Here is a 13,341-nt window from a genome sequence, read left to right as displayed (position 1 = left end):
ATTCCTATATATCATTGACAATACACCATGAGCTACTCTTGCAGCCCATCTGCACTGCTCAGAGAACTTCATATCTGCCTGCACAACCACCCCCAGGTCCCTTTCATTCTCTACCACTGTCAGTGTAGTACCACAGAGTTGATACGTTGCTCTGGGGTTGCTGTTTCCCATATGTAGTACTTTACATTTGTCAATGTTAAACTTCATTTGCCACCTCGAAGCCCATCTGCTCAACCTTTCCAAATCCTGTTGCAGCAGCATAGTGTCAGTAGTGTCCTTGACAACCCTGCCAACCTTCGTATCGTCTGCAAACTTGGACATTAAGCCTGATATACCATCATCAATATCATTTATAAATACAGAAAACAATAAAGGACCCAATACTGAACCCTGAGGGACTCCACTAATAACATTAGTCCACGATGAGCAGTGTCCATTGATTACCATTGAGAAGATGAGGGGCATATGTTTCAAGAAAGAGAGGGAGAAGAAGTATATTTCTGAACACAGGTAAAAAACAATATTATTGTTTGATTTTAAAAAACATAATTAAAAAACATTTTTTTACAAAAACACAGTTCTGTAAGTCTTTTAGGTGACATTAAACACACAAGGAAAGGTACAATAACTTGTTTACAGGTAGGTATAGAGCTGATAAACTTTGTGCACAAATTTAAAACATCCCTCAACAAGCAACAAAATATATTCTTTACCACTAAAAATACAACTTAATCAGCAGTAAAAAGCATATTGTGACAAATTTAATTGAAACGCATTCAAAACCTTCCACAGATGGCCAATTTATTAAAAAATTGTTTGATTCAGATGGCTAAAATCGTGCCCAAAAAAAAAAAAAAAAATCAAACATTTTCAAAAACACAATTCTCACTACAAATACAATAGTTTGAATGTGTCAATTACACAGTAATGCCTTAAGATGCAGATTAAGTGTTATTAGTAAAGATTTTATAACTAACTCCATAGCTATCAACGACAGTATATATACTAAATATATAACTCGGGCTTTCAATGTTTATTCGTGATTGCACCAAGAATTTTGTAATAGCAGAAGAACTTCCAGAGCTAATTCCCATGCATACAACTGGAGAATAAATTTTTGAAGACACAGATCACATACTGAAAAAATATGAACTTACACTAAATAAACTTGTGTACTGGGTGACCGATGAGCTTCTAAGAACAGCTGTACAGAAACTAACCAAAAAACTTTGCAGTAAAATTGCATTTTGAATTCAAAATTCACCATGAAGTGTCATTGAATTACAAACTGCGATAAACTTCAACTACAGCAAAATAATAAAGTCTGACCACATTTTAAAATGAGTTGTACCTACTTTGAAGTTTATCCATACCCGAGGATCGAATAACTGCCAGTTTTCTTATTTTCTTACTCATGTGGAAAGTGAGGGAAGGAATTGGGATAGTGAGTATAAGGGAGTGAAGTTGAAAAATATGTAATTAATGATTATTTAAAGATGAGACCTGGTGAGATCGGTAAAAGGATGTCCTTATGAGGAAAGACTTCGAATATGTGGGTTGCACAGCTTGGAAACTAGGCTTAGAGGTGACTTGACTGAGGTGTTTAAGGCTCTGAGAGGCGATAGTAAAATGAATGAGGATGAAATTTTCAAGTTTATTATTGATTCTAGGACTAGAGGCCATAAAGTGAAGTTACGGGAAGAGCTTTTTAGACTGGATTGCAGGAAGTTTTATTTCAGAAAATAAGTTATAATTACCGGAATAAGTTACCTACATGGGTGGTAGAGACTGACATTTTGGGGAAATTCAAAGGTCAGTTGATTAGTTACCTAAGGGAGGAGGGGAATGCATAGGTGGTCTATTTCCTTTTCTCTTATTATTATTTATTTATTAATTAATTTTTTGGCTGGTGCAGCATAAGCTTTATGCTTCCTTGCACCATATGACCATTACTAATACATACTATTCGCCGTACCATGCTGAAATCTGTTTAGCTTTCATATTACAAGTTGCTGAAAAGTTTTAATAATTTGAGAAGTGAAATTATATTTCTGGAAATAGAGGGACAGGATGTAGCTAACATAAAAATTATTAAATGGTGGCAAGATCCGGCATTTTTAGCTAACATTCAACCTACAACTTTGAGGAAAAATTAAGTTAATAATTTCAGTGTATGATAGCATGAAAGCATTTCAAACAAAACTTCAGCTCTGAGAATTTAATATATATATATAAATTAGTTTTTCAATGTAATTCTTTAAAAGAAAAGTTTAAAGAGTTACACAGGAAAGAGGAATACAGTAGATGAAATGGTTTCAGTGAAAGCAAGTTTAATAAATTAGGTATGACAGATGCACCTAAAAGTGCAAAGCAAGCATTAAAGGATGCAAGAGTATATGTAAGTTATAATAATATTAATTTAATTAAGTATGCATAAATGGATCTGAAAGTTACACAAGGTGCCATTAACTATAAGGGTGAGGAAAGTAGAAAAAGAAGAGTAGTAGATTAGTGAAAGGATGTTAATATCCTAGAGGTGAATTAAGTAAATTATGGGCTGAATTGCCAAGCCAATATAAAGTGGGGGAACTGTAAAGTAAAGTACAACAAAATACTAATAAAATGCAAATAAAATAAAAATGGTATAGCTGTAAAGGTAATGCAAAAAATGCTTGATCTGATGTCAGCTGAAATAAATATTGATACATGATCAGGTATTACATCGGGGAACTACACCAGACCATGTATCAGGAACTGATACATGGTCTGGTCGAGAATGACGTAGGTAAAGTAGACATTGGCAGTGAGCTAGATGATTTTGTAATAACTGAGACGGAAGTGGAGGAGAGATTGTTGAGGATAAACATAAAAAAGGCACATGGGGTGGATGGGATCTATCCAGTTATATTAAAGGAGGCAGCAAAGGAAGTAAGCAAACCCCTAGCCATAATTATGAGAGCTTCTTTGGACTCAGGGGAGGTACCCATAGACTGGAGATGTGCAAATGTAACCCCAATTCACAAAGGAGGATCAAAGGCTGACACAAGTAATTATAGACCTGTTAGTTTAACTTCTGTTCCAGGAAAATTAATGGAGGCACTGGTTAAAGAAGCACTGCAGGATCATCTAGACAAGAATTCAGTTATAGCTCAGACGCAGCATGGTTTTGTTAAGGGCAGGTCTTGCCAGACCAATTTTATTGGAAACTATGATGTAGTCACAAAGGAACTGGATGCAGGGAATAACTTTGATATTATATATTTGGATCTTAGAAAGGCTTTTGATACTGTTGCACATGGAAGACTGCTGCACAAATTGGAGCAGTGTGGCATTGGAGGCAAATTGCTGCTATGGATAAGGGGATGGTTGAGTGGCAGAAGACAGAGAGTGGTAATCAATGGACACTGCTCAACGTGGACTAATGTTATTAGTGGAGTTCCTCAGGGTTCAGTGTTGGGTCCGTTGTTGTTTTCGGTGTTTATGAATGATATTGATGATGGTATATCAAGTTTAATGTCCAAGTTTGCAGATGATACAAAGGTTGGCAGGGTTGTTAAGGACACTACTGACACTATGCTGCTGCAACAGGATCTGGAAAGGTTGAACAGATGGGCTGAGAGGTGGCAAATGAAGTTTAACATTGACAAATGTAAAGTACTACATATGGGAAACAGTAACCCCAGAGCAACGTATCAACTCTGCGGTACTACACTGACAGTGGTGAAGAATGAAAAGGACCTGGGGGTAATTGTGCAGGCAGATATGAAGTTCTCTGAGCAGTGGAGACGAGCTGCAAGAGTAGCTCATGGTGTCTTGTCAATGATATACAGGAATTTTTCTAGCAGGGATAAGGAGGTGATTATTCCCTTGTATAAGGCAAGGGTTAGGCCACATCTTGAGTACTGTATACAGGTCTGGAAGCCTCATTTCAAGAGGGATGTAGAGCTGCTGGAACGGGTACAGAGAAGGGCAACAAGATTAGTGAATGGAACAAAGGGTTGCTCTTACGAAGAAAGGCTAAGTTTTGCAAATTACAGAGTCTGGAGACTAGGCACTGGCGAGGTGATCTGATAGAGGTGTATAAGGCTTTGAATGGTTTGAGCATGCTCAATGCCAATGGGATTCTTCATCTTGCTCAGAATAATCACCTCAGAGGGCATAAATTCAAATTGAGGAAGGACGGATGTCGGATAGATGTACGGAAATTTGCCTTTGGCCAGCGGGTGGTTGGTTGGTGGAACCGACTTCCATCATTTGTTGTTGAAGTTGATAGCCTAAACAAATCTAAGGCTCAACTGGACAGGTATTTCGAACAAAAGGAGGGTTGAAATGGGAGTGGTGTGTTTTTTTTTTTTTTTTTTTGGCTGATGCTGAATAAGCTTGCTTTCTTGCATCATATGCCTCTACTAATGCTAACTGCGTTTCTATACTTGTTCATAGTAGTAGAAGAAAAGTGAAAAGCCAAAAAGGAATGAAGAGATTTTAGCATTTTCTAATACAGTATGGATAAAGTAGTCCCAATGCAGGGTAATTTATTTAGGTAAAAATTAATTTAGATAAAAAAAAGTATTGAGTCAGGATAAAAATGTTTAATATAAGTATCGAGTTGGATAAAAATGGTTAACATCAATATGTTTAATATAAATATGTGGAATTTAGTGTAGGATTTAATTTTGTAAAGATAAGAAATCAATGTATTTTACAAAACAGATTTGGAACAAGCAAATGGTATAACGGTAAGGTATTAAATTGAGGATGGGGAAGGGAAAAAGGATTATTTAAATAAATAAAGATGAAAAATAGCAATAGAAGTGAAACAAACGCTCCTACTATCCTAGAAATGAAACGAATGCTTCTACTATCCTAGAAATAACTAATCATGTATCAATATTTATTTCAGCTGACATCATATCAAACGTTTTTTGCATTACCTATATTAGACCATTTACTAAAAATGTTTCCCCCCCAACATCTAATGACAGCTACACCATTTTCATTTTATTTGCATTTTATTAGTATTTTGTTGTACTTTACTTTACAGTTTCTCCACTTTATATTGGCTTGGCAATTCAGCCCATAATTTACTTAATTCATCATAACCTCTAGGATATTAACATTCTTTCACTAATCTACTACTCTTCTTTTTCTACTTTCCTCACCCTTATAGTTACTGGAACCTTGTATTTTGGTTAATCATATTATATTATAGCTGAAACTTGTGTAACTTTCACATCCATTTATGTATACTTAATTAAATTAATATTATTATAACTTATATATATAAAACTTGATTCAATTTGAAATCTGCAAATAAAGTTTGCATGAGATGCAACCTAAAGTTTAATTGTTATACAAATAATACTGGATTGCAAAAATAAACTTGAAATTAGATTTCAAGCTTTATGAAATGAAATTTTCATTGCTCAATACCCTTTTTAATTGAAATGTTTGTTTGTTTGTTGTTTGTTATTTGGTTTTTAGGAGCATTAGCAACTAAGGCCACATTGCTCCGGGAATATGCAGTGGTCATTCCCTGACCTTTCGGCATTCTCCGTATTTGGTAGTTACGGGCTCGAACCCTGGTCTAATCAAGAAGCGTGTGCTATGCACTGCTGCTCCTGCCCACCTGGCTACAGAGGCGCCTTTAATTGAAATATCAAAAAAGCAGATCTACAAATGCTCATTGAAGTGTAGTGCAATTCAATTCTAAGAAAAAAGTTTAGTGATGTCGAAGTGTTTGCACTTGCAGAACAATTCCCAAATAATTAAATTTGCCTGTGAAAGATATGCGATGTCTGGCAGTACATATTTATGAAACAGCTTTCTTCAGTCATGAAAAAAAACAAGAAATCATGATCAATAGACATGCTCATCAGTAGTTAAAGTTGCATCTACACAAAATATTATTCTAAACCTCAAGTACAAACAAAAGGCACCAACTTTCTGGAAAGAAAACTTTTGGTTGATTAAGGTTTCAGAAGGCAGTTTATGTGTACCTATATATTTGATTTATGAGGTTAAAATTTTATTTTGTTGTATTTTGTACCTGTAAAAAAAATACAAAAAGCAAACACTTATGTGTTAACTGAAAACATTCTGTTTCTGGGCATCCATCACATTGTACCCATTCAATCCTCCAACCAGTGCATGGCAACAAAAAATAATATCCAGCACTTCAGCTATAATATAATAGTATATTATGATAAATATAAAAAATAATAATAATAATTGCCAGATATCTTTTGGTCCAATTTTAATGAAATTTGGGATGGCTCAATTCTTTCTAAAAGAGCCAATATAAAATTTCATGATTTTGGTACAGATGCAAGCTTTTCCCCGTCGTAGCACTGGATTGTTCAAGCAAAAGAAGTATAGTTTTCTCAATAGACTTTCATTTCAACTAGTTAAAAAAGGTCAGATTAGTTTACACCATTAAATAAGGATGGAATCAAGTGAAAAACAGTGTCAGTAATCTATTTTACACTTGAATCCCTTCCAATTTGGCATAAACTAACCTGACCTTTTTTAACTAAACTGTATACTAAAGGTTGCGAACACTGTTTTACTCTTGAATCTGTCCTGATTTGGTGGCATAAACTAACCTGACCTTTTTTCTTTTTTAACTAGCCCAAAATGAAAATTATTGTAAATAAAAAATAAATAACAATCCATCCACCAGAAGTTGAGTTATTACATGCAGGGTAGACAGACAGATAAGCAGGCCAGTATAGTGAAGACAACAACACTTCATGCATATAAGCTAACATGCCTAAAAAGAGAAAAATATCATAGATTTTTATGTGGATTACAAGTATTAAATAGCAAATAATCCATGACATGGATATGCACCTCCCCTCTCTCTCTGTTTAGCAGGTATGAACAACTGTACATAAACATTACATTTATTTTTAACATATTAATGTGCAGCTTGTATACATCAAAGTGTATGACCAGTATGGTGTTACTGTATCTCTTTAACCATTCGTGAATTGATGTTTTCATATGCAAAAAAATTGATGTCACCAATGAATATTATGCACTCGATAAAAATAAATATTAAAATTTCAAAATATCAATCTTTCATATAATTTTTTAATGTGCAGCTTGTATACATCAAAGTGTATGACAAGTAATGCCAACAAAACAAAAACTTGGAAATTTTGTCATTATACACAAGAAGTTTATTCAATTTTTTCACAGCACAATTATTATCTTTCTCATTTTGACTAAAATGCATTAGTCAACTACTCATGAATGTTTACCAAAATGAAACTTGAAAATTACTAATATTTCAAATGAGAATTAAAAAATTACTGCACAGCGTTAATAGAATATCTTACTAAATATTTCTCTTAATTAATGACATGTTTTGAACTTGTATAATACTTTGAACCCATTAAAATTGAAATGGACATATTTTTGTCCCTTGAACTTTGAATTAACCAGATTTTACTGTATCTCTACTAATCATTCATGAACTTGATGTTTTCATATGCAAAAAAATTTGTCACCAGTGAATATTATGCACTCGATAAAAATAAATATTAAAATTTCAAAATATCAATCTTTCATATAATCATCTTTATACATACTGCTCAAATTCTTAAAAATGAAATTACTTTATGTAAGAAAAAAAATATATAAAAAAAACTTTAATATACTGTTATATAGCCTACCTTGCTACTGCTTGAACTATGATGTGGCAGACTTGGAATAATTGTTACATCCTCACCATATATTCTAAAGCTTACTTGTTCATCATTTCCCGTCATGATACTAGAAATAAGGATCATTGAACAGATTAGTTTGTTTATATACTGAATAATAACATGAAAAGGAAATATTATGCATTGCATAATACTTAGATTCTTCAATACAATTAATCACTACTACATTATTCAGTGTCTGTTTAAATTTTAAAAATTTAAACAGACACTGAATAATATGCAGTGTCAGTAAAATTCACTTCATTCTAATTGACCAATTGAGATAAATATTCATCTGTGTCGGTGAGGATAGAACCCATGATTAGAACTAGTGAAAATGACAAAGTTTATAAACTAACAGATAAGAACAAGGCAAGAGCAAGCTCACAAGTAATTTCTTCTCCAGAAAATTGTGATAGGCAATCAAAAGTTGGTATTGTATGTGAACATCTATTGCAAAAGGCTTGGTAAGGTACCAAGGAAATCTAATTAACTACCCCAAAAAGGATCACTGCATCATTAAGAGTATTGATTTGCACATGATGGAATACAGAGATCAAAGGAATAATTCATTTCAAACTGATGCCACCAAATCAGATCATCTCTACCATATAAAATGGTAACATGGAACACATTACAAAGGAAACAAGGGAATGCAATACTCCGTCTATCGGCAGTGACTCTTCATGCATTAAGAATCTGTAGATAAAAGCACCACTAGGTGGCAGTGATCAGTGTACTGATTAATTGCCGTCATTCTTTGATGTGGGCAATTATTTGATAGTTTGATCCCATTTTGAATAAGAAACACATATGTATACCTCCAGTCTATAGGAAGCTCCTCTAAATCCAAGGGTGCTCTCATAATTATGGCAAATGGTTTTGTTTACCTCTTTTGCTGCATCTTTTAATATAACTTTGCTGATCTATCAGTCCCAAGTTCATTATTTACTTTTAGCTTACAGCAATTTTACTTACATTTTATTCTTAGTTATAACAAAGTCATTTATCTCCCAGTTATAACTTGGTGTACTTCTGGTGTTCCCATCCCTAAAATCTCCTTCCCACATGAATGTAGATGCAAAATATTTAGTTTGTAATCAACCTGAACAGCATCATTAATAGTTATGCCATTCATATCCAGTGGGTCAGTATGGTTCATTTCTTTCCTAGTGGTAATATAAGCAAAGAACTCTTTGCTAATTTTCTTTGCCTTCTTTCTAAGAAACTTCTCTTAATCTGTCTTTACTTTTGTGACTATTGCAGAACAGTTTATACTTACTGTAATTTTCCATCTCCTGATAATTTATAATCATCCCATTTATATTTTGTCTCTTTTAGTAGTCTCATCATGTAGTAAATAGATGACAAATGAGCTTCATTTGTCATCCACTTAAGTCTAAAACTTGAACAGTTTCTGTTGGTTTTATGTAAAGATCAAGGGTGAAGGGAAGAGAAGGAACATTGTTTTTGTAAAGGTGACAATAATGATCTGTTTTTAAATTAGTTTTAATGGAACTAACTGATAATGTCAGAAACTGCAAATTCTAAATCATAAGAGCATTCAAGGAAATAATTCTAGAAGCTACAAAGCTTTACAAACCAACAGAAACTGTTCCAGGTTTAGATTTAAATTTAGTTTGACAAATGAAGCTCATTAGTCATCTATTTACTACATGATGAGACTACTAAAAGAGACAAAATATGAATGGAATGATTATAAATTATCAGGAGATGGAAAATTACAGTAAGTATAAACTGTTCTGCAATAAAGTCACAAAAGTAAAGACAGATTAAGAGAAGTCTCTTAGAAAGAAGGCAAAGAAAATTAGCAAAGAGTTCTTTGCTTATATTACCACTAGGAAAGAAATGAACCATACTGACCCACTGGATATGAATGATGCTGTTCAGGTTGATGACAAACTAAATATTTTGCATCTACATTCACGTATGAAGGAGATTTTAGGGTTGTTTGTTTGTTTATGGGCTTTATGGCGCAAGGGCAGCAGGCCATAACGCATCTAACTATGATGGTGTTAAATACACAATTTATGTATATAAATGTTGAAGTTCACACTGCTTGTTATGTTGTTGTTTGTTGGTTTGCTGCATTGTACAGTTGTATCTGTTTAAAGAATGAAAAAATTTTGACCACATGTGAGGTATCTGCCAGGAGGTCAGCAATACTGAAAGAAGTGTTCGTCCTGGAAAAAGAGGTAAACATAGCTTGTCAGTCCCTATTGTATTTGGGGCAATCAATGAGTACAGGTTGAACAGTGAGCTGAGTGTTGCAATTTGTACATAGTGGTGGATCAGTACCTGCAAGAAGATAAAGATTTGTCAGATGTGTATGGCCTATTCGTAGTTGCGCTAATACGACTTCTTCATGCCTGCTTTCACGTATACTGGATTTCCAAGGTTGGAGATGTTTCTTTATACGGAGTAGTTTGTTCCCAACTTTACTTTTCCAGATGTGTTGCCATTTTTCAAGACACCGCTTCTTTATAATTGACTTTTAGTCTGTGATCGGTATACTAAACAGTTCATCTATAGGATCTGTAGCAATTTTCACAGCTAGATCAGCACGTTAATCTCCAGAAATTCCCACATGACCAGGGATCCAACAAAAGATGGCATTTTGTTTCTTCCTATTTAGCTTAGTCATGGTATTCCAAATCTATATGAGTAAGGGGTTATCATGATTTTTATTCTGCTGTATAGCTTGGACAGCACTAATGGAGTCTGTATAGCTCACACTGTTCAATATATTTGTTGATAAGGTGAAATTTAATGCAATGAATATAGCACAGAGTTTTGCAGTGTAGCTGCTGCATTCATTGGGGAGTTTCTTGGCTATGGTAAGGTTGGGAAAAACTGCTTCTGCACCAACATGGGTGTCAGTTTTAGATCCGTCCGTGTAGACTGCCATGTGCTCTGCATGCTGGGTTCTCAATGCAGCATGAATTTGCAGTACGTTCTGTTGGAATAAAGTGTGTTTTCCCAACGATGCGAGTGATAGGTCACACAGCGGTATGTGATACATCCAAGGTGCTGTCCAAGAAGTAGTAGGCTGTATTATGCTAAGGTCAATTTACCAGTCACTAAGCAGGGAATGCAGGCGTATACCTGTTGATGGGTTTTTAGATGGATAGGCTCTGTAAAGGTTCTCCCATTTGGGCAAGCAAGATTTTAGGGATGGGAACATCAGAAGTACACCAAGTTATAACTGAGAGATAAATGACTTTGTTATAACTAAGAATAAAGTGCAAGTAAAATTGCTGTAAGCTAAAAGTAAATAATGAACCTGGGACTGATAAGATCAGCAAAGTTATATTAAAAGATGCAGCAAAAGAGGGTAAACAAAACCATTTGCCATAATTATGAGAGCACCCTTGGGTTCAAAGGAGGTTCCTATAGACTGGAGGTATACATATGTGTCTCTTATTCAAAATGGGTATCAAACTAACAAATAATTGCCCACATCAAAGAATGATGTGAGCAATTATAGACCTATAAAGCTTGACTTCTGTTCCAGAAAAAATAATGAAATCAAGGTTAAAGAAGTACTGCCAGGATCATCTTAACAGGAATGGAAATTATGTAATTATATAGAAATCACAAAATGGGTTTGTAAATGGAGGGAGAGACTATCTGATCAGCTACCACGATGCATAATAAAGGAACTTGATACACATAATAATTTTTACATATATATTCAGATTTCAGTAAAGCTTCTGACACTGTTCCACATGAAAGACTGATATACAAATTGGAGCAGTGTGGCATTAGATGCAAGTTAGTGCTATGGATAAAGGGATGGCCAAGTGGCAGAAGACAGAGGGTGGTTACAAATGGAAACTGCTATACAGGAGATTCTCATTATGCGAGGATAATTGGTGCCAGAATATTCCACTTAAAACGGGGACCAATTTTCATAATGGTTATTATTTAAGTGAAACTAAATGTAACTAGGCATAATGTTTTAAGAGTTTAAGATTCTATGGTGTATCAGTGTAGATACACCATAGACAACTCAAAGAAAAACTATGATTAGAGTGTGAAAAGCATCATTTCATCTGTATCTCATATTGTGCTCATCCTTCACAACGAGTTGACAATATATTGCACTACCTCGAATAAGTAATGCTTCACTAAGAGAGAAGACTATTGTTGCTTATTCTCGGTGGGTGCCACCACCCAGACGGCACCATTTCAAACCTAGTTGGCTTTTCATCGGTGGGTGGGCAGATACCCTGATATCACAAGTCAAGTGTTTCTTATTGGAGGGGGCACCTCCGTAGCCAGGTGGGAAGGAGCAGCAGTGCGTAGTACACGCTTCTTGATTAGACCGGGGTTCGAGCCTGTCACCACCACCAAAAGGTCATGGAATGACCACTGCATATCCCGGAGCAATATGGCCTTAGTTGCTAATGCTCCTAAAAACCAAATAACAAACAAACAATCTTATTCAAGATAGTGCAATACATGGGCAGCTCTTTGTAAAGGATGAGTAGATATGGTGTATCTACTCATCTATTACATATAGTAATGGTTATTATGTACTTACTTAGTAAAAAATGGATGAAGGAACTGAAAAATGGGAAAATTATTTTATTAGACATTTTTTTATTATAAAAGATCATTCTCACAAAAAATATTCAAATGCTTGGTCAATTTTCTCAAGGCAAAAAAGCTAATCCTTTAATTTTCCTCTTAACTGCGGGAACTCGGATAATGAATACTCAGATACCAGGGACCCCTGAAATTGGACTGATTTTATCAGGAATCCCTCAGGGTTCCGTGCTAGGCCCTCTTGCTGTTTACAATATTTATTAATGATGATGAAGGCAACAAGCTTATTATCTAAGTTTGCAGATGATGTAAAGGTCAGCAGGCTGGTTAATGGCAGGTATCAAAGCTTACTGTGGGACCTAGAAAAATTTGGCAGATAAGCTGAGAAGGGGAAATTGAGGTTACGCATTGTTAAACTACACTGGCGCACAAAACTTAAGGACCAGGAAGGTTTTCACCTGTAACTTCTCATAGAAGTGGCCTGGATATGGGAAAAGCACACCAAAGGAACCTCGTGAGGTACAGAAATGATGAAGGCAAAACCGACACAACAACAGAAACAAAACGGTACAGAGGGACTTTATTCAAAAATGGCAACATAGCACTGGCTGCGATGATACAGATGCATCACTGCCAAAGATGGAACGAAAGAAAGAGGTGGCCCTCAGTAGGAGATATGGCCACCCCTAATGTCGATGCAGGCTTTGCACCACTTGTCCATACTTAGAACAATGTTGTTGGTAAGTTCTTGAAGTAACATTGTCCATTCCTCTGTCAGTGCCATCTTCAGCTGGTGAACATTTTCTGGTGGGCATGGACGTGCCGCTAGGTGTCTCCCCAAAGCATCCCATATGTATTCAATGGGATTTAGATTGGCTGGAAATGGGCAGGCCAATCCACACGAACAATGTCCTCACTTTCCAAAATCATATCAACAACTGCAGTGCGATGGGGGGTGTGGCATTATCATCCATAAATAAACACGAAGTTGGGGCCAATGGCAGCTCAGAACAGATGTACATGGGGAAGGATTACCTCAGTACAGTAGCGTGCACTGGTTACA

General features: G+C 35.3%; 1 protein-coding gene across 1 annotated transcript in view; it reads right to left on the bottom strand.

The window, feature by feature from the left end:
* Ge-1 (Enhancer of mRNA-decapping protein 4 homolog Ge-1) overlaps positions 1 to 13,341 on the bottom strand; it is a 527,075-nt gene that overhangs the window by 472,462 nt on the left and 41,272 nt on the right. Inside the window, exon 3 of the mRNA XM_090372439.1 lies at positions 7,677 to 7,776. Coding sequence (XP_090228565.1) covers positions 7,677 to 7,776 — 100 coding nt within the window. The remainder of the gene's footprint in view (positions 1 to 7,676; positions 7,777 to 13,341) is intronic.

This window comes from Mastigoproctus giganteus, chromosome 4, assembly GCF_048544385.1.
Source record: "Mastigoproctus giganteus isolate SK-2022 chromosome 4, ASM4854438v1, whole genome shotgun sequence".
Lineage (NCBI taxonomy): Eukaryota > Metazoa > Arthropoda > Arachnida > Uropygi > Thelyphonidae > Mastigoproctus > Mastigoproctus giganteus.
Note: the sequence above shows the minus strand (reverse complement) of the source record. Positions and strands in the feature narration are given on the sequence as shown.